Here is a 20189-nt window from a genome sequence, read left to right as displayed (position 1 = left end):
ATGTACAGTATATAGAACACCCTATTACACAGGAAACTGATAACGTAACCTGAAAACAGCCCATTCCGTTTTTGCCGCTCACCCAACCAACAGCTAAGCCACTGCTAGACAATCCCAGCTATACATTCATATCGAGGAGTCGCTCAACCATTCTCAACAGCGATGAAGTTGCTTACTGCTAATTTTCTGACATGTGCTGTCAAAGGCTGCAGAGCAGCTGCGTCGTCCTACCCACTGCATTTCAAGGATGCTGAACTCGAACTGCAAGAGGTCGACTTTCAGCCGGAATTCATACACAATATTATCCCACGAATTGATTGGGAAGGTCTACGCGTAATGGCCAATGAGGTAAGTGTGCAGGTACTATCCACAAGAAAAGTTTATTCAGGCCACTCATTCAATTGACTTAGCTGGGTTTCCCTAAGATTCCTGATTCAAAGCCTGAAGGCGATGCACTCAATGATGAGCAGACAATGAGAGATCTTCACAGACTGCTATTAGAGACGCATGTTGTGGAAGGAAGACTATGCTGTGGCAACTGCGGTCATGAGTATATGATCAAGGAAGGAATTGCTAATTTCCTTCTGCCCAGCCATCTCGGTAAGACAAAAAATTCCATCGTGGAAATCCAGGTCTATGCTGACGGCTTTGCGCTATAGTTTAATTCTTCTTTCATGATTCTTCATGCGCTGGTGCTATGATCAGACTGTTGTTTGATACCCCGTCTGTATTTGACTGAGCACTTTCCTTGCTGCTTCGCCGAAGAAAGCCCCGCCCTAGCCCTTTCTTCAATAGATTATGGTTGTTAACATATGCCGCCTGGGATGGCATTTGCTTCACAGCTGGTGGGATTGAACAAGGCATTAACCACATGTCGAGCATAGACGCCATCATAATGGACACGGCACTACATCCTCGATAAGAGCTCTCGGCCTTCGCAATGTACCAGATTGTTTGACCCCATCATATTAAAGCTACTTTGTTGTCTATATGAAAACGCCACTATACGGCAGCTTGGATATGGAGTTGACCACAAATTGCAACTGTGAGAATAGCTCGCATACAGGGTTTTAAAGCTTCGATCGAGCTTACTCTTAGTTGAGAAAACCTTTGCAACCACTGGAACCGCAAAGACAGGGGATCCTGTCATCGCTGTCCCACTCCCTTTCAAACTTGTAGTCATATGTAAGCTCTTCATCTTTAATCAATGTGTCAGCATGTCAAGTAAATTAGGGAATGGTGATACAAAGCGTACCTCTTTCAATGTCCCTCAGGGCATATATGACAATCCTTTTACTTCCATCCACTTTGATGATCTTCGCAGTACAATTGGGTGTACAGCTGTGGTTAATAAATCTCGCAATGCCTCCTCGTTTTGTCGCGTCGATGACTGTGTTCTCGTCGATACGGAATAAATAACTGCTGCCGATGCCACTCTTCAAATATCGTCTCTCTCTCATGTCAGCAACTTGCTGGCGGACCTTCTCACCCACGTACTCGATGATCATATCATTGGCCGAAATGTTCTCTTCTGCATATAGTCCCCAATTATGGATTGCAGATCGAGCGAAACGAACAGGTTTCTTTCGCTTTTTCAGCTGATTGAAACGAAGAACATCACCGTCGCCGCTTTGAGTTGGGAGGGCTTGTTTTTGTGCGTTGATATCTGCGATGAGTCGGCGATTATTGACTCTTGTTGATCTGGATGTGGATTTAGACATCGTCTTGGCTGCAGCAATTCTCGCGGCTTCGACAGCAACACTGTGAGGGTCATTTTTCGCTTTTGCCTCTCGCTCTTCGCGGGCCCGTTGGACCTTGATGCGGTGCGGTAAATATTTGGACTTTTCCGACTCCAGAATCCTCTTCCTCCCCTCGGTTCTTGCAGCTCCCGTGATGTTTGAGACATAGTAGCCAAGGATACTGGTTGCTTCGCGCACAGGTCCTACTTCTCCAGGGCGATTCAGGGCTTTGATTTCTTTTTGTCTCCATGCCCAAGCAGTGAGACTTCCAACGTTCGATACTGGTAGTCCTTCCAGCACATCACGGAGGAAACGCAAGTCCTCCCCATCCTTAATCAGACTCTGCCACCCATCGAGATCTAGCACAATAGCTTCGTCATCCTCGACCGTTGGGCGGGGCTCGTCATTGGAAACCTTCCATCCTATTTCAGTCTTTGACACTTCTTTCTGGACTTCGTTGTCATTTAGGGCAATGGGGGTGAAGCCACAACCATGATCATCATCCTGAGTGTCAGCCTCAACAGCCAGTCGAGACCGCAAAAGCTTCGCAGAATCGACTGCCTGCTTCGAGATTTCACTAATGTGCCCACTATCTGAATCTTTGTCACTCGCGAGAGGGGAATTCTCATCTGCAATATGCTTCTCAATGACCTCCAAGTCGATGGATGATTCCATGTGCAATCGTCCCTCACTGAGATCTGCGGCTTGATCGACTTGAAAGAGGTCTCCATCTTCTTTCTTTCTCTTTCGCGCGATGACCTTGTCGTTTTCTCTTTTTCGCTTGCGAGATGCCGGGGAGAGTTTGTGCTGTTCAGGGTATGAAGCATCGTGCGAGGCATCAGTGACCGATTCAACCAAGATATCGACACTTTCTTTTCGAGCTGGACTGTACAGATGTTCGTCATTGCCGACTTTTTGCTCGGCAGATGCACCGTAGGCCTCCGGAGCGAGTTCATCAACATCCTCTGAATCCGAACACTCTGAGCTCAACCGGCTTGGGGCACGACTGTCCGGATCATCGGTGTCTCTTGTGAAAGGCGTCCTCTGCTCGTCATCTGAATCATCCACGTGGTGTAATTGTTGTAGACGGTGATAGAGAGGTCGAACCTCTTTCCTCCGCAAAGGTTGTTTACGCCTCTCGTCCAAGAAAGCAGCGTCTGTGTGGTTGAGGCGGTGAGCTTTCCTTATACGTGGAAGCGCAAGGATACTCAGATTTGAGGGACCGAAAGGGTGGCGGGCTGTGGACAGGTCCGAACGTGAATCTGGTGTCCCAGCTGGGCTATTTATGCCAATTTGAAACAGAGGTCTCTTTGCCCCTGCCGGATCACGAATTCCAAGTTGTCTTCTTTTTGCTGCATGTCGATCAGGGTCGAGGTAGTCATACAAAGTTGGTGCAGCAATCCGAGACTTCACGTCTTCGAGCAATTTGTCTTTCAGGTCCCGAACTATGATGGCTACCACTTCCTTGCAGGGATCCAAATCGTTTGCTCTTTGGGCTTTCTCTTCCTCGATGTCCAATTCAGCTTCTCTCTTGATTCTGTCCAACCTGGCTCGTTCTCGCTGCTCTGCCTGCAATCGTTGTGGACTGGGGCTGCGCTCATAGCCTGGGTTTCCATAAGGTTGACTCTCCATATTCATGATGTAGGTAAACAACGGTTTCATGTGGCACATCTTGTAGCAACGTTCTGTTTCTTCTTCGCCTCGCCTGGAATTCTCGAAAATGATGTAATACCCTGTCTTATCACATCGAATATCTTTCCAATCAAATACTTTCAACCTTTTTTTCAGGTGAGGAACCGTTGTACTAAGGACCGGAACATAGCAATGCGCAATGAAGATATATGGGTCTCGCTTGATCTGACTCAAAATGGGAATTTCCTCGACCAAGGACGGCACAACTGACTTGAAGAAGCTAGCCCTTGGTCCTTCAGGGATCACGGGCATCACCCGTGTCACGGACCTTCCCGATGGGCCTTTTGGCGCTGTCGGGGGGGGCTCATTCTGATTGACGGAGGGGCCAGCCGTTGTATCTTCTGCAACAGAAAGACAGTTCTTATATCCCATCCTCTGAGAGTCAATCGCTCTTGACACTATCTTCTCCGAGACAACCCCGTCCCGGTCCAATTCGACTCGGATTCTCCGGGTTCCGATACGCTGTTCCTTCTTGCACTCGCAGTACGCTCGTCTTGCGGCATTCATTGCGAGTAGTGGGCCGCCTCCGCGGAATGAGACACTATCTTTATACTTGACGGAGCAAATCCCGAGAAACCTGCCGGTGATTGGATCAGTACGGTTATTTATCTCCGCGATGTCTCCGAAGCTGGAGAATAGAGCATTAATTGGCGCGATCGGGGTCAAAGGGTCAAACCCAGTGACCACTATCTGGACCGGGGGCCCAGGCCCGATTGTTGTAGAAGCATCGTACCCCCATTGTCGCAAAGTATATGGGGCTGGACGGAATTTTGTTTTCTGCTTGCAGCCGGCACCACGCGCATAATTTACTATAACCAGTCGAGGATCCGGCGGTCTATCATCCTGTCCATGGGACATGATCTCCACATAGCGCGCCTTTTTGCGTTTGTCTTTTGATGTCCGCTTTTCGTTCTCGGGGTCTAAGGCTATTTTCCAGCCTCTAAAGGTTCCGGTCGAGCGCCCCTGTGACTCCGGTGTTGGCGGAGTTTGTAGCAAGGCGATGGCTGGCTTTGCTTCACCGGTCCTAGGATATCTAGAAAGAACCCCAGCTGTTGCCGTTTCTCTGGCTCGACCAGGGCTGGCCTTCTGGGTGGGTGAGGGCTCTGCATTTGTAAGCGGCGTAAGCGTATCCAGGCGTCCTTCGCTGCCACTTGTTGCGCCGGGAGGTGCTGCGGAAGCGTGAGGCGTGGTAAGACTCTTGCTTGTCGCACCTGAGAATCCATCTGCGGCCGTATCGGAAAATGCAGGTTTCGTTTCCCTAGGTAGATCATTCCCTGAACCTGAGCTTGCCGTGCTCAAACCCGAATCAGAGACATTCTGAGCCTCTGTCGAACATGCGAGTCTTTCGTGGTCTGTATCTTCATTCGAATGAACCTTGTTGTGGGTCTTGTCCTTGGTGACTTTGCGTTTCTGCTGTAGAACTGACGGAGCGGTGGGAAAGAAGTCTGCAAAACCTGCTGAAGTGCGCGACATGATGAGAAATGGCTACCAGCCAGAATCAAGATAAATGTGAGTACCAAGCCGCATCCTTGATATTGGTCCCGTGTCTAGTGGGCATGTATTGCCAGGAAACTCTCCTGGAACCAAAGGCGGTAACGAGAGCAGTCAAATTCGCAACCCTTGGGAAGAGCGGACGGGCGAGATGGAAAATGACTTGGGCGCTGGAGGTGATAGATGGCCCAAAACAAATCCGTATGAAATGCAATAATGGTCGAGAGAGAAAAACAATGCGGGTGGCACGCTGAATGGCCTGAAAGAAGGTAGGTAGGAGGATACTTTCCCAGTCACAGATAAAATGATGTACTGTATCCATACCGACGCGACGACCTTGGCAACGCGCCGGGTAAAATTGACCACAGAAGCGGCGGGGTGTAAGTTACTCCGTTTGCTAGGGTGAAAGGTAACTTACGCAAGTACAGTAACTATAAGTTACATACGAATAAGATAACTTCCATAGTATCAATCGCCGCAAAGTTTCTCCCTTTATCGCCTTGCTTTATGATCATCCTGTCATAAGATCGGCGCGCGACTCTTCCCAATATCCTTTTTCTATGACCAGTCCATCTGCCATGTATGAGTATCAATATTCTCAACAAGCGGTCGCACACATCGCTTGCATTTTTAAGGTACTTCATTGTGCAAGAGCTTAGTCATACCTACCGCGGGCTATAACAAATGGCAGGGCACGCTGCACTCGAGCAGAGATTTTATCCTCAATAAATAGGGGAAAATAACCTGCTGGGAATCAAAACTTATGCACTGGTGTTGTTTAGAATATGTTTCTCGCATTATTCTGGAGATTAAATCATATAGAGTCAGTATTCTGAGATATCCGACTAGCGGAGTGTTGTGTGTTTATGCTATGATCATTGCATTGGCACACGTTACCCTCTGCATCCATGCCCATTAAGTTGGCAGTGCATATATAAGAATATATAGTATGTTATTGGCGTTAGGATGCTATCATAGTCCTTAGTACGGAAGACACGGTTTTACCAGCAAAATGAACTGAAGACAAGCGAGTCAAATACAGTATACCAGCTTAAGGGTGTTTAATGTCTCGCCACCCAGCCCGAGTCAGTCTGCGAAGGAGTCCGTAGACTATACGCTGCGAAAAATGACCGCCCCCACCAATCCTTCGATATGACATCGTGACCCCGCCATTATGAGAGGGGTCTTCATCCCTGCTTGTAGATGTCTAGTTACTTAGCTAGTTAATTTAATAATTAGTTAATAACTTATCGGTGCTTAGTCAAGCGCGTTGGCATGAACCCTAGTTAATATCAATCCGCAAGCCCAAGTTTATGCCGCATATACGGAGGTGTGTCCCAAAAGTTATTGAACTGCGCTAATTGTCTCGATGTAAACTGGGTGTAATAATTTTCTATATAATACAAGTATGGCCTAAAGTAGTAAATTATAAAGCTAGATATAGTAAAAGTTGCTCTAAAAGATATAACTTGTAAGATTGAATGTAGTAACTACTACTAGATTAAGTCTAGCCTGAAGCATATTAAAAAGTCTTTACTTCTTTAAGTATTAGTATTATAAAGCTATTCCTAAGCAGTATAACTTGTGATATATCACATTAACAAGTTAATACATAAATTTCAGCTACAAAGATTAGCGCGGTTCAATAACTTTTGGGACACACCTCCGTACAGTATCAATGATTAAACATGCCTCCTGTTGTCCTCAGCATCATACACCCACAGTCATAGCCTTCTGCACCGTATCAAGGATGTGATGCTGAGGTGTGTCCGCCCTGCGAAAACCTGGTACCGTATGATGGTCTGAGATGTGATGACAGGGCATGGTGTGAACCCGATGTTGATTACCATTGTTGGACGAAGTCGACATGTGATGCTTGCCAGCGCCTTAGGGGCAATTGTTTGGAGCTATCTCATCATCAGAGATGGTAGAGAAGGAAAGGATTGGCCGATCAGCCTACCGGCCTGGCCAGCTAAAGTAAAACTTGTTAAGAAAATTGCTTGGTGATTAAAGGTCGAAATATAGAAATCATAGCTTCAATTACTACATACAAGTATAAAGAGCATGTCTATAAATTGGGTTCCTTAAGCAGAATATATCATTTAACAATTGTGGTTTGCCTAGCAATTCTTAAGTTATTTTCACTAGGTTGTCTGTTGGTTCAGCGCATTTAAAACTCCACCAGTTCAGTAGATGCTTGTTGTTATGATTTGATTCAATAATTGACATATACTAAATGTCTTCAGCTGTGTAGTGACCATAATCGGTGGCTCTAAGTAAGCTCAGCCCTGAAGCCCCAGTCAAACTTCAGCACCATAGATTTGGAGAGGCAATATGAGTACCTGTACATAGTTTCCTGATAGAGAATCGGTTATACTCAGTAGACTGCATATGGAGCCTCGTTATTTTTTCAGAGCCTTGTGCCGTCACAGAAACAGAAAGGATCCTCTGATCGACCCACCGGTGCACCGCCTGGTGCTGTGCCACCGACAATCCGGTCAAGTTCAAATGACTACTCCAGGTGGGTGTCTGCCGGGGGGGGAGGAAAGGAAAGGGGGACGTGGGGATGGATGTCTTGGCCAACGGAGTTTCAGCCTACCGCGGCTACATCTTGAGTACCGGTACGTAACTTATAGATAAACATACTAACTACTCCGTACTAGCAGTAGGAGAAGACAGAAGAAAGTTCGAATGGGAGACCATGCCCTATTGTGCCCTCGGGGGGGCACCCCTTCCCCTTTCTCCATTTGAGCTTTAAAACTGCCTATAAAACCTTCGTCTGGGTGGTAAAGACCCATATGCTTTTGATACGACACTACTCGAGTACTATATTAGGGGCTGCATTTCTGTAAGCAGAAGGCTTTGCATACAGCTAAAATGGGTATTCCCAAAGAGACTCAGCTTAGCCAAGCAATCATACAATTGTCTACCTCTTGGTGTGGTGATATTGACCTTTATTGAATTGAAATGGCGAAATAAGTTAAGTTACAAGGTCTTACTTAGTCAGTTGGTAAGCTAACTAGCGACTTACCTACCACGGCACAAATCGGCACTAAGACGCCTGTGGCCTATTATTAGAAAGCTATGTTTAGAGGACTGTGGCGGCGTGGCCCTCTAAATAACCCAGTACTTGAAACTATGTGATGAACTTTTAGCTGTACGGTACTACCGATAGACTGCTTCTACTCAGTATACGTGATACTCAAACCATAGCCATGTGTTCGAAACCTTGGCCTGCTCAGTTTAGTCGGTCAAAAACTGGGTACTTGATTTTCATCACTTCGAACGGTGGAGTAGAGCAACTGGGAGAGTACCTGTAATACGTAGTAGATACAGTCTGGTTTCATATTGTTCGGCAATCCTCCATGCCTACATATATAGTACCCCGGGGAAGATGCCAACATTACCCAGCGGTTGTCCAGAGCTGAGTCACGGGTGAAACATACCAATAGACCGTGTGAGGCGTAGAGTGTGGGCTTATTGGCTGCCACCTCATTTGATAAATGGTTGTGCCCTGGGTGCCTGTAGCAGCTTCCCTGGTCTGTGTGCTAATTGTGGGTCAATCTTACCACATAAAACATAGCAGCTCCCCCTCCTTCCGACCTTCATTGTTTGTTGCTCCCCTTCAGTTACTACTAATACCCTTCCACTTCTACCTACTCTATTTATCCCTTGCCTTTCCGAATCTTCCTTTCTCCCTACCCTGATAATAGCCGTCTCTCCCACCAACAAGATCCTGATTCTATCTCAACCAAAAGATACTGGCAGTGTATGTTGGAACCGCTTTGAAACACCTCCCCCGCACGCCCCTTATCTGTTGCTTGCGCCTCAAAGAATCACCGCTCGGTCTAACATGCTCTCCCACAGTTGGCATCCATCGGCGAAACTTCAAGCAAAGTCTGAGTCGAGTGCATTTCCAACCGAAAGACAATATCGCCTAGATCTTTATCACGTTGTGTTCGGACCCCAACCATGTGGTATGTTCTGCTTTCCTGATAGTGCGGGCCGAGCTGCTCTGACTTGAATGTACTGCTTAGTGGCATTTTCGGATACATTAATTACCTCGTTGAGAGGGACCGCAAATATATCCTTGATACTTTGCTCAATGGTCAGTTTCCCTGTACCTGCTGGATCTAGTATCGTGCCATCCTAACGCTGCGTAGGTCTATCGAGACTTGAATACCGTGGATACGACTCTGCGGGACTTGCAATCGATGGTGACAAGAAGAATGAAGTCTGTGCCTTTAAAGAGGTTGGCAAGGTTGCAAAGTTGAAAGAGCTTATCGAAGAGTCGAAACCCGACCTTACTAAGACCTTTGAATCTCATGCTGGTATCTCTCATACACGCTGGGCCACCCACGGAACACCATCTCGTCAGAACTGCCACCCACATAGGTATGTCAAACGTCTCCGGCTGCTTTCTGGTTCTTTGGCTAAAGCATACGACTGTCCTCCCGAGTGCATAGGTCCGACTTGAACTGGGAGTTCGCTGTCGTTCACAATGGTATCATCACCAACTACAAGGAGCTTAAAGCTCTACTGGAGAGTAAAGGCTTCCGGTTTGAAACAGAGACAGACACTGAGTGTATCGCCAAGCTCACGAAATATCTTTACGACCAACAGCCAGACATCGAGTTTACAGTACTGGCCAAGGCTGTTGTTAAGGAGCTTGAGGGTGCCTTTGGTCTTCTCATCAAATCCGTGCACTACCCTCATGAAGTGATCGCTGCCCGTAAAGGGTCTCCCTTGGTCATCGGTGTCCGCACATCCAAGAAAATGAAGGTTGATTTCGTGGACGTCGAGTTCTCCGAAGACGGTGCCCTTCCGGCTGAGCAGGCTTCTCAGAACGTAGCCATCAAAAAGTCCGCCACCGGGCTCCTCGCTCCCCCTGACAAGTCCCTCCTGCATCGTTCTCAGTCTCGTGCTTTCCTGTCTGATGATGGTGTCCCCCAGCCGGCAGAATTTTTCCTTTCTTCCGACCCATCGGCGATTGTCGAACATACGAAGAAGGTCCTTTACCTTGAGGATGATGATATAGCTCATATCCACGAGGGCCAGCTAAACATTCACCGTCTGACCAAAGATGATGGAACCTCCAATGTCCGCGCCATTCAGACAATCGAACTCGAGTTGCAGGAGATCATGAAAGGAAAATTTGACCATTTCATGCAAAAGGAGATTTTTGAGCAACCAGAATCCGTGGTCAACACCATGAGAGGTAGACTGGATGTTGCGAACAAGCAGGTCACGCTCGGCGGGCTTCGACAGTACATTTCTACCATTCGGCGGTGCAGAAGAATCATCTTCGTTGCTTGCGGAACGAGCTACCATTCGTGTATGGCTGTGCGTGGAGTTTTCGAAGAGCTTACTGAGATTCCTATCTCCGTTGAGCTTGCCTCCGATTTTCTAGACAGACAGGCGCCTATTTTCCGCGATGACACGTGTGTCTTTGTTTCCCAATCTGGAGAGACTGCGGATTCACTTATGGCACTTCGGTATTGTCTCGAAAGAGGTGCCTTGACTGTGGGTATTGTGAATGTTGTGGGTTCCTCTATCTCGCTCTTGACCCATTGCGGTGTTCACATCAATGCGGGTCCTGAGATCGGCGTTGCTTCAACCAAGGCTTATACCTCACAATTCGTGGCCATGGTCATGTTTGCCCTTTCGTTGAGCGAAGACCGCGCTTCCAAGCAAAAGAGACGCGAAGAGATCATGGAGGGACTTTCCAAGATCTCCGACCAGTTCAGAGAGATCCTGAAACTTAACGAGCCTATCAAGCAAATGTGCGAAAAGTTTTTCAAGGACCAGAAGAGTTTGCTTCTGCTTGGTAGAGGTGGCCAATTTCCTACGGCCCTTGAAGGTATGCTTTGTGACTTTGGGGATCGCTATATGGTGCTTACTAATTTCTTTCAGGCGCGTTGAAAATCAAGGAAATCTCCTACCTCCACTGCGAAGCTGTCATGTCGGGTGAATTGAAGCACGGTGTTCTTGCTTTAGTCGACGAGAACCTGCCAATCATCATGATTCTCACCAGGGACAACATCTTCATCAAGTCTTTGAATGCTTACCAGCAAGGTAAGTACAACCGCCTTCCCGCACCTGAAATTATCATTCTTTGGCATATGGGCCCTTCAGGATAGACTGACCATATGATAGTTATCGCCCGTGGAGGTCGCCCTATTGTCATCTGCAACCACGATGATCCGGAGTTTTCTTCAGCTCAGACGGAGAAGATTGAAGTCCCTAAGACAGTCGACTGTCTCCAAGGGCTTATCAATGTCATCCCCCTTCAGCTAATCGCTTATTGGCTTGCGGTCACAGAGGGTTTGAATGTTGATTTCCCTCGGAACCTGGCCAAATCGGTGACCGTCGAGTAGTTTGAATATGTGGTCTTACCAGTACACAGCAGATAGTGCCGTGTTGTTCTATTTTCTACCATAGCCTTCATACAAATGACTACAATTTTTTAACGACAAAAGATGCGAGCCCTGGAATAAAGTATTCGTCTATCTTCGAGAATGATCATTTTTGCGTAGCTTGCCTTTAGATACATGCGAGCAATGAGCTCATTGCCACTATAAGGGCCCTCCGGATTAGCCAGGATTGCTTGATACACGTATATATCAAAGCTTGCAAACCTACGTAGTAACACTATGGAGTGGCTTAGCGGGCCCGGTTCGGACCCCACTTCCGGATCCCAACCGCAAACGTCCAACTGCCAGTTCGCTGTAAACTCTACACCTCGTACAACCTATAGTCTCAAAAATCCAACAGAGTAACCAGATTGCAGATTAAAATCCTCAGTTCAACGCAAAAATGACTACAATTAAAGGTCCAGGAGCCGCGCAGGTACACAACGGTGAGGGCTACCCCACTTCAGCATTTTGCACATGCCCTGTTGCTTGACACTGATCCCTGTAGGCTCGGGGCTCAGAATTGCAATTGTTCACGCGCGGTGGAACATGGAGATAATCGGCCCTCTTGTTGACGGGGCCAAACGAAGCCTCCTATCAGCCGGAGTTCTGGAGGAGAATATATCACTGCATACCGTTCCAGGCAGCTATGAGTTGCCCTATGCAGCGCAGCGGTAAGCGAGCGCTAAGGAAAGCCAACTGTTTTTTCGGTAGTAGTTCCTCTAATGCTGTACTCCTAGGATATATGCCGCCTCGCAGATTCAAGCTGCCAGAAGCTCGGCTTCTGCTCAGGCCATCAGCGCCACGGACTTGCTCTCTTCTTCGTCTGCAGACCTTGCAAACCAATCTACTCAGCCTCCATCTACTGATACGCCCCAGCCATTCGATGCCATAATTGCGATAGGTGTTTTGATCAAAGGGGAAACAATGCATTTCGAATACATTGCCGATGCTGTGACTCACGGACTGATGCGCGTCCAGCTGGAGACGGGCGTGCCTGTCATATTTGGTGTACTTACTGTACTGAACGAGGAACAAGGCCTGGAAAGAGCCGGATTGGGTAAAAAGGGCATGCATAACCATGGTGAAGATTGGGGCAATGCAGCCGTGGAACTCGGAGCAAAGAGAAGAGACTGGGCTGAAGGCAGAAACATTTAGGGTGGATCAAGCGGCTGACAAGGTATATGGCCCGAATTGGAAAGAAACTCTTCTTGTTCTTAATGAGGGTTACAATCGATGAAAATCTTAGCAGATGAAGCCTTATTTACTAGATCGATATCAAGGAAGGGCCATCCCGTTTAGTATTGAAGAGAAGCCGTAAATTCTCGCGGAAATCGCCTGCTCATCTATTGATTAGAACCTGAAAACTTCACTCTTGCATGCGTTCGTTGTCGATGGCGTCGGCCTTCGCCGCATCATCTTCATCGTCATCTCCCTCGAGAGCCGCTTTTGCCGCCCGCTCAGCTTCTTCAAGCAGCTCCTTCGGTACCTCTTCGTGTCTTCCTTGCGTTGGACCATCTAGTGAACTAATCCAAGTCATTTCGAGTTCAAAGTCCTTGTCCTTACTGTCTTCATGGGCGACGTAGACAATGCGAGCTGCCTCTTTCACGCCATCAATGAGACTGAGATTGCCGGCACTCAGGTCCAGTTTCTCCAGCTCAGCCTTCGCCGCCTGTCTGCCCTTTCCAGTTGCGGCGCCATAGTAACCCTTTCACATTATCAGCATGTATCATCAACTCAAAGCCGTGCAAGCAAGGTGGTCTTACCCAATACAGACCACTCGGTTCGATCATGTATAAGCCTGGACCTCCGGCTTTTGCACCCTCAACCTTCCCGCCAGAACCTGCTTTGGGTCCGCTTCCAACTTGACCGTCAACCGCAAGCTCCGCTTCAGAGTCCCAGCCTCCGATGATAGCGGTCACTCCAAAGGGCCTCACGCTCGAATAGAGCGTGTAAGCCTGTACGTAGCTGCCGAGCCGGTTCGATAGAGCGGAGACCGGTATAGGTCCCTTGTAGACATTTCTCCACGAAGAAGCCTCGTCTCGAGCTCTCGAGACGAAATGCCGACCGTCGGGAACTAATCCTGCCGAGACCTACATCAACACCAGCGCACATGTTAGCATAAGCAAGTTTAGCAATGAGCAATACGCCTTTATCTAGGCACGAGGTGAGCACCATACAATGCCGACATGGCGATCAACTGTTGCTATCCTCTTGTTCGCACCAGGCTTCAGAAGCTTGCTGCTGATAATCTTCTCCACCGCCAGTACAACACCGTCTTTGCATCTGATGCCAACGGCTGTTCCCCCATTCTCGACGGCTTTGACCGCATATTCTACCTGTAGGAGATAGTCAATGACTTGCCTAGCCCCCTGGATTACTTGCACAGGACTTTACCTGGAAGTTACGGCCATCGGGCGAAAACACCGAGTTTGAAAGATCATAACCAGTACCAATAGATGTCTAGATTATGAAGGTGTCAGTATCGTAGGAGCAGGGTTGTCAGGAGCAAGCAGACAGCCTAAACGAACCATGGCGATTGTGAACAGTCACAGAATTGGTGCGAATCGGGATACAAGGATGTGGAGGAAGTGTCAGGTGTAGGTGGACGGTTACTGGGTATAGAGTGTTATGAGTCCGGGACAATAGATCTGGAAGGTCGTGAAGAAAGGTATGGTGACTTCAAGCAAGTCGGCTGACGCGCGTAGTTCGTTACCTATGCCTAAGGTAGTAAGTACACTGGAAGGAGCTGCCTGGCCTTAGCTCAGGTCGCACGGACCACTCGCCGCTTTAGGAGTTTGCGAGTCACGTGGTAAAGTATCAAGTAAGATGACGTTGTTCCAAGAGTCCATCTCAGCAGGCTGGAAAAAACTGTTTCCAAGCGAAGCTGAAAGTACAGGGTACCTAGTAGTGACCAAGTGCCGGACAGCCAGTAACCATCCAGGATGGCATGGTAATAGGTACTAGTAAGAATCTTTACTTTCTAGCACCCACTTGTATACTTGCGCTTGTACAGTACCTTCACTATATTCAACCGTGAACTCTCGGCAAATTACCTGATTCTCTTATTTCATGTGCCCAACGAGAACCATGATCGTTTGGGCATTGGGCAGCATGTGCTCTCACTGCCCGCTTTGCACCCGGTGCCTTATATATGTATCAATCCACTACTCCTGGTCAATCACTGCGGCTGTCTCTCAGAAAGAAGTGACTTTGCTCAAAGGACAATCACGTTCTCTCCTTCCCTCCTATTCATGTATGCATAACTGGGATTCCACCAGAACCAGTTGCTTGATCTTCATTCACTGGGGCATTCTCGCACTTGAATCTTTTTTCCCTTGACCAATAACTCTGCCATGGAGTCTATATTTCCTCCTCAGTGTCTCTTCTGCAGCCAGGGGACGAAGGGTTCCGAAACACTCGCCCCATTGACCGAACTTTCATGCTGTAGTCAGGTAGAGAGTCCAACACTGCTTCGAACTCAGCTCCTGACCAAAAGGGCTTGTAGTGCCGACTGTCGGCATCCGAAAGTAACATGCAACTCCAGCAAGAACTCGCTGCGCTTTTCGAGAGGAGTATGACACTCAAAATATCAACACCCACTGCCAGCGACCAATCACTATGCTCTGTTCCTGTTCCCCCCGACCCAGAGTTATACAGTATCAGGAAGAACCCGGCCAGCACTATGCACCTGCACCCCACAGCAAGTGACACACTGAGGTATCACAACATTGATCCATCAACACTTTTGCCAAGACAATGGAAGCTCTACGAAGGAGCAATGCCAGAACAACGGTCACGCCTAATCCAGATGTGGCAGTTGTCACCGGAGCACCGATACCACAGCGACCAGGGTAAGACCGAGGCTACCTGCATGTCTGATCCCTGGAGCACATCGTATGAGACTCGCACGGTTGATGATCTTGATATGTATGATTTAGACCAGGGCGTTGACCACAGCGTCAGCCAGTATGCCGAGCCATACATGATCAATGGCTATAGGGCTGTCGCTCAGAATGACAAAGAACTCTCCAACAGAAGAGACGGGAGTGCAGCAAGCGAGCCCACGGCAGGATCAACATACAGGCTTGCAAATGATCCTGTTTATCGCTCCCAGGGCCAGAGATGGTGGGAGTATGAGCATTCGGCATCACCCAAGTACTATGATTGAGAATATGTACCGACTATTGCTCCCTGGGGGTGTGAATCCATCACAGCCACGGATTATTGCTCACAATGTATCGGAAATCCAACCACTGTCACGGCAATATGCCTGTGCACTCCTCTTTAGGGGCTCCAATATTTTCGAATGCGCAGTTGGGAGGCCATGAAAAAATGACAGCGCAGCATAGATATAGAATACCACATATGTCACAGGCTCATAATACAAATTCACTGGGCATGGTGTCTCTATGGCAATGCTATGTTGATATAACTTGAGCTGTGTAATATTCCATACGAAATTGATGGAGACCAGAAGAAGGAAGTTTTATTTTCTGACTAGTGCCATCCCACTGAACGAGTCGGGAAAATGGAGCAGAGGTTTATGCATATGCTAGAGCAAAATTTATATACTGTTTCTCCATCCTGCTGGATCACCCTGATATCTTAACCCAAGGGTTGCCAAATGTCGTTCAACCCTCCGCCCCTTTCCTACTGGCACACAACTTCCTGGCTGCGAGAGTCATGGATAGGGTCATGATCTGAAGGAAGGGAGGAGGAAAAGAAGGAAAGAACTTGACGCAACTACCACCACACAAGGAATGGACGGCACCGGAGAATCAAGTTAGCGAGTGACTCAGCCAATGCCACGTTCTTAGATCATAGAGATTGCTGCTGGTTGGTATAACGTAATCCCCCATGGTCGTGGCAGGAATGCCGTCAAGAAATTGCATATGAAGCATAAATCGGACCGAGCTCCAGAGAGAAGCGAAGTAGTAGCATAAAAAGAATCGAGAGAGGAAAGAAACGTGTAGATGCCTTCCAGGCCCTGGAAGGGCAGAAGCCGTGGCCGGGAAAAAGGCCACTTCGACATGCCACGCTCGGGCACACTACTCGTCATCGAGTGCTGCCATAGCCTCCGCAAGAGCATCAGCGGAGCGTTTGACCTCATCAACAGCCTCGGCGGCTCGCTTGATCTTCTGGCATGGTTGGCCAGGCAAGTAGCACCATTTCTGCAACTTGGCTGGAGAAGCCTCTGCCATGGCCTCGGCCAAGGCATCAGCTGAGCGTTTGACTTCTCCGGTTACATCGGCCGCACGCTTCATCATGGCACAAGGCTGGCCAGGGAGATAGCACCACTTTTGCACACTGACAGCTTGCACAGTAGTGGCAGCAAGAGTGGCAAGCATCAAGGATAGGAGCTTCATGGTGGCGGTTGAAAATAGCAGAGGCAAAGAATGGTATTTTGTTGTATATGTTTTTGAATGGACAAATATGACAGATTTGCTTGTTTTCTGGCACCGTACAGACCATGAAAATATGGAAAGGGAGGCATCTTATATATGGGTGGCTTAAGCACAAAAGCACAACGAAAGATGCTGCCATGGTCGTTGAATAGGTGTTTCAATAGAATGGGCTTCTATTGATGAAACTGGTGGACCCGCAGAATATGTTGGCGAAGGCAAGACTGATAGCCCTATTGCGAACAAAAAGGAAAAAGAACAGAAAGGAAGCATCAATCATGGATTATCAAAGAAAAGCCAATGGCATGGGCTAGAATGTATCCTGTCTGCTGTCATGTAAGCAAGAGGTTGGCAGCCTGATATTTTTGGCGGAAACATGAATCTGGTACTAGAGAGGATTCGTATGGTAATGGCCAGCAGAGACTGTGAGTATAGTGAAGAACTAAGCGTGGCATCGCATATTGCCTTGTGGTTCTCGATATTCCGTTGCTCCAGTCGCTCGATCAGGGCCTGAATAGAGATGAGGTTCAAAGGTGTGTTGAAGAGAACAAGACAATGATTGGCTAATCTTTTCCCAATTCAGCCCTCAATAAGTTCGAGTCGATTCAGCGGGAAGAAAAGTTCACATTCAAACATGCAGTCATTCAGATCCTAGAGAGATGTCGAACGGGTCAGATGTACAGTACCACGAACTGCGTCCATCTAGTATCCGGCGCCGGAATCCAAACGCGTTGGTCCAAGAAATGATAGAGCATTTATCAGCGCCGCGGGAGGAACGACACCGGCTACTTTGGCTACTTTGGCAGTCAGCTCCGAGGTACTATGAAGTAGGAGACGGTCAAAATTACCTACTTGGCACATTCTCGTTGTATTGAGGAGAGATGCTCAATCTAATTACGTAGCCTGTCAATTAGTTCAGCGTTAGCAGCTCCAGCCAGGCACTAGGCAAGAGATAAGATCGGCCCGTGCTGTTGTCAGGGAAAAAGGAAAGGTTTTGGTGGATGCCGAGACGATCCGCCCGTTTTTTCCGGCGTCTCGTGCATCTCTCCCCTCGCCTCGCTCTTTTCTTGCCGTCCTCCGTCTCTTTCTCCTTCCCGTCCTCTTTGCCAAAACCAGTGCTTTTCAGCGCCTCTCCTCTCCTTGCCCTCTTTTCTGCTCACCTCTGCTCCGCCAAGATGTTCTCTCTCCGGACAGCGCAGCCTGCGCAGGTAAGTCAATGAAGAAAGACCATAAATCCTTGCTTTCTTTCTGCATCAGTTGTTCAATTGATTCCTTCGCACCCTTGCCTATTGGGCCGCACATCATTGCCTGCCGACCCAGCTCTTCAAACAAAGACTTTGGGAATAGTGGGCTCCAGCCGGCTTTCTAAGATGGATCTTGTTCTTCTTTGACTCCTCTGTTACGTTCTTACCCGTTAACAAGCTCAATAACTCGTCTCTCCCATTCGCCTTGCTACACTCGCCTATTAACGCCTCTGTGACAGTCTTTCCTTCGTCGCGCTGCGGTGCCCACCCTTGCCCGCTCCTCTATTTCCGTTAGATGTGTGTCAACTCCTTCCAAGCCATCGACACGGTTTGCCAACAATTATCTGTGACTAACCTTCCGCCGCAAGCCTTTGCTAGCGTTCAGTCGGACATTTTCAAGCCGACCAAATATGGCGGCAAGTACACCGTCACACTAATTCCAGGTACTTTGACCCCGATCTTCTCCAAGTCATAGCTTCCAATACCTGGCTCCGGCCATCTTATTGCTTCTCTCGTCTCCACCCTGTGTCGAATACTGACCTGCAATCAATTATCATCACAGGCGACGGAATTGGCGCTGAAGTTGCTGAGTCGGTGAAAACAATCTTCAAGGCCGACAATGTTCCCATTGAGTGGGAGCAAGTGGATGTTAGTGGTGTGGACACCGGCAATAAGCACTCGGAGGAGCTCTTCAAGGAGTCCATCGCGTCCCTGCGACGGAACAAGCTGGGTCTCAAGGGTATCTTGTTCACCCCCGTTGAGCGCTCCGGTCACCAGTCATTCAACGTTGCTCTTCGTCAGGAGCTCGATATCTTCGCTTCGGTTGTCCTCATCAAGAATATTCCCGGTTACAAGACCCGCCACGAGAACGTTGATCTGTGCATCATCCGTGAGAATACCGAGGGTGAATACTCCGGCCTTGAACACCAGTCCGTTCAAGGTGTGGTGGAGTCACTGAAGATTATCACTCGTGCCAAGTCTGAGCGCATTGCCAAGTTCGCTTTTGGTTTCGCTCTTGCCAATAACAGGAAGAAGGTCACCTGCATCCACAAGGCTAACATCATGAAACTTGCGGATGGTCTATTCCGTAGCACCTTCCACAAGGTTGCTGAGAACTACCCAACTCTGGAGGTCAACGACATGATTGTTGATAACGCCTCCATGCAGGCTGTCTCGCGCCCCCAGCAGTTTGATGTGATGGTCATGCCTAATCTGTACGGTGGTATTCTCTCTAACATTGGTGCTGCCCTCGTTGGTGGTCCTGGTGTGGTTCCTGGCTGCAACATGGGTCGTGACGTCGCTGTGTTTGAGCCCGGATGTCGCCATGTCGGCCTTGATATTAAGGGCAAAGATCAAGCGAACCCCAGCGCTATGATTCTGTCCGGATCTATGCTTCTTCGCCACCTTGGCCTAGATGACCATGCGAACAGGATCTCGAAGGCGGTGTATGACGTGATTGGTGAAGGGTAAATTCGTTTCTCCCAGGGTCATTGCGGACTTTTGACTAACGCTTCGTCCATCAGTAAAACAAGAACCCGTGACATGGGCGGTCAGGCCACCACCCACGAGTTTACCAGAGCTGTTCTCGACAAGATGGAGGCTGCTCTGTAAAGAACTTTCTCTTTGAACTTGCTACTATTATGATGATGAGAGCTTGTATAGGCCTGTTCACTGTTAATCTATTCCTTATCTGGTAGACTATGCTCACTCCTGGTACTGTCGCTATATGTTCTATCATCCACATGTACACCACCATATTGTCCTGCACAATACAAAGTCCTTCGACAAGATCGTGAAGCAAAGCACACAGGACGAATGTGACGCAAGTAAACAGCGACCCATGAAAGATGACCAGGTGTCTATTAACCTGCATATTTGAACCCTCGACAGCAATCTTCTAATTTTGAGCTATAATCCACTGGCAGAGGAACAAATGCCCAACAAGTATGCGTAAACTCGAGGTCTCGGTGAATCCAAACCGCGCACTTGAAAGGAGCTGGTGAGAAGATCTGGAGGAAGAAAGTCCAACAAAGCAAATTCCACTGCATCACATGCAGTGCAAAAGCCAGGCAGATGTTGTTACGCACCGTTTCCGTGCGTCGAGCCGGCTTTGATATGAGCTGCTACTTTGACAGACTCGGTGCAACTAGCCGATGTGGTTGGTTATGCCGTTCTTGATGCCACAATTTGCAGAAAAGATCTGTT

At 48.3% G+C, this 20189-nt stretch overlaps 8 protein-coding genes across 8 annotated transcripts; 5 read left to right on the top strand and 3 right to left on the bottom strand.

Annotated features, from left to right (window-relative positions):
• Positions 1 to 162: 162 nt before the first annotated feature.
• On the top strand, positions 163 to 994 carry BO66DRAFT_445940 (RNA methylation protein TRM112; the record flags this gene model as incomplete). The annotated part of the gene is made up of 2 exons (XM_025651666.1): positions 163 to 348; positions 411 to 994. 2 exons carry the CDS (start codon positions 163 to 165, stop codon positions 657 to 659), a joined length of 435 nt encoding a protein of 144 aa, XP_025506551.1. The 3' UTR covers positions 660 to 994.
• set1 (histone methyltransferase SET1) lies at positions 825 to 5211 on the bottom strand. Its single transcript, XM_025645349.1, has 2 exons — positions 1256 to 5211; positions 825 to 1198 (listed from the first exon to the last, which is right to left on the bottom strand). The coding sequence occupies exons 1-2, from the start codon at positions 4902 to 4904 to the stop codon at positions 1095 to 1097; spliced, it is 3753 nt and encodes a 1250-aa protein (XP_025506550.1). The 5' UTR covers positions 4905 to 5211; the 3' UTR covers positions 825 to 1094.
• Positions 5212 to 8894: 3683 nt separating this feature from the next.
• Positions 8895 to 11299, top strand: gfa1 (glutamine--fructose-6-phosphate transaminase (isomerizing) GFA1; the record flags this gene model as incomplete). Its single annotated transcript, XM_025649172.1, has 6 exons — positions 8895 to 8899; positions 8960 to 9030; positions 9086 to 9317; positions 9389 to 10782; positions 10836 to 10997; positions 11079 to 11299. The coding sequence occupies 6 exons, from the start codon at positions 8895 to 8897 to the stop codon at positions 11297 to 11299; spliced, it is 2085 nt and encodes a 694-aa protein (XP_025506549.1).
• A 364-nt stretch (positions 11300 to 11663) lies between these two features.
• On the top strand, positions 11664 to 12631 carry BO66DRAFT_368733 (lumazine synthase RIB4). The gene is made up of 3 exons (XM_025645348.1): positions 11664 to 11781; positions 11844 to 12009; positions 12076 to 12631. Exons 1-3 carry the CDS (start codon positions 11739 to 11741, stop codon positions 12491 to 12493), a joined length of 627 nt encoding a protein of 208 aa, XP_025506548.1. The 5' UTR covers positions 11664 to 11738; the 3' UTR covers positions 12494 to 12631.
• A 73-nt stretch (positions 12632 to 12704) lies between these two features.
• BO66DRAFT_399313 (proteasome core particle subunit alpha 7) lies at positions 12705 to 13869 on the bottom strand (the record flags this gene model as incomplete). Its single annotated transcript, XM_025648678.1, has 5 exons — positions 12705 to 13043; positions 13102 to 13428; positions 13516 to 13674; positions 13733 to 13798; positions 13867 to 13869. 5 exons carry the CDS (start codon positions 13867 to 13869, stop codon positions 12705 to 12707), a joined length of 894 nt encoding a protein of 297 aa, XP_025506547.1.
• Positions 13870 to 14843: 974 nt separating this feature from the next.
• On the top strand, positions 14844 to 15506 carry BO66DRAFT_316851 (uncharacterized protein; the record flags this gene model as incomplete). Its single annotated transcript, XM_025643528.1, has 1 exon — positions 14844 to 15506. A coding segment is annotated over one exon (663 nt), but the record flags the coding sequence as incomplete, so codon positions are not given.
• An 880-nt stretch (positions 15507 to 16386) lies between these two features.
• Positions 16387 to 16704, bottom strand: BO66DRAFT_316719 (mating alpha-pheromone PpgA; the record flags this gene model as incomplete). The annotated part of the gene is made up of 1 exon (XM_025643519.1): positions 16387 to 16704. One exon carries the CDS (start codon positions 16702 to 16704, stop codon positions 16387 to 16389), a length of 318 nt encoding a protein of 105 aa, XP_025506545.1.
• Positions 16705 to 17915: 1211 nt separating this feature from the next.
• Positions 17916 to 19595, top strand: BO66DRAFT_436011 (isocitrate dehydrogenase (NAD(+)) IDH1; the record flags this gene model as incomplete). The annotated part of the gene is made up of 5 exons (XM_025650896.1): positions 17916 to 17948; positions 18224 to 18281; positions 18353 to 18427; positions 18547 to 19450; positions 19508 to 19595. 5 exons carry the CDS (start codon positions 17916 to 17918, stop codon positions 19593 to 19595), a joined length of 1158 nt encoding a protein of 385 aa, XP_025506544.1.
• Between the last annotated feature and the right edge of the window lie 594 nt (positions 19596 to 20189).

This window comes from Aspergillus aculeatinus (genome assembly GCF_003184765.1).
Source record: "Aspergillus aculeatinus CBS 121060 unplaced genomic scaffold BO66scaffold_10, whole genome shotgun sequence".
NCBI lineage: Eukaryota > Fungi > Ascomycota > Eurotiomycetes > Eurotiales > Aspergillaceae > Aspergillus > Aspergillus aculeatinus.
Note: the sequence above shows the minus strand (reverse complement) of the source record. Positions and strands in the feature narration are given on the sequence as shown.

Excerpts from the sequence above, each read along its gene's own strand:
- set1 (XM_025645349.1), bottom strand. The coding sequence starts at position 4,904 with ATGTCGCGCACTTCAGCAGGTTTTGCAGACTTCTTTCCCACCGCTCCG. Across the intron at positions 1,199-1,255 it reads CCTGAGGGACATTGAAAGAG|ATGAAGAGCTTACATATGAC; the intron begins GTACGCTTTGTA and ends CATTGATTAAAG.
- BO66DRAFT_368733 (XM_025645348.1), top strand. The coding sequence starts at position 11,739 with ATGACTACAATTAAAGGTCCAGGAGCCGCGCAGGTACACAACG. Across the intron at positions 11,782-11,843 it reads AGCCGCGCAGGTACACAACG|GCTCGGGGCTCAGAATTGCA; the intron begins GTGAGGGCTACC and ends TGATCCCTGTAG. Across the intron at positions 12,010-12,075 it reads TTGCCCTATGCAGCGCAGCG|GATATATGCCGCCTCGCAGA; the intron begins GTAAGCGAGCGC and ends CTGTACTCCTAG.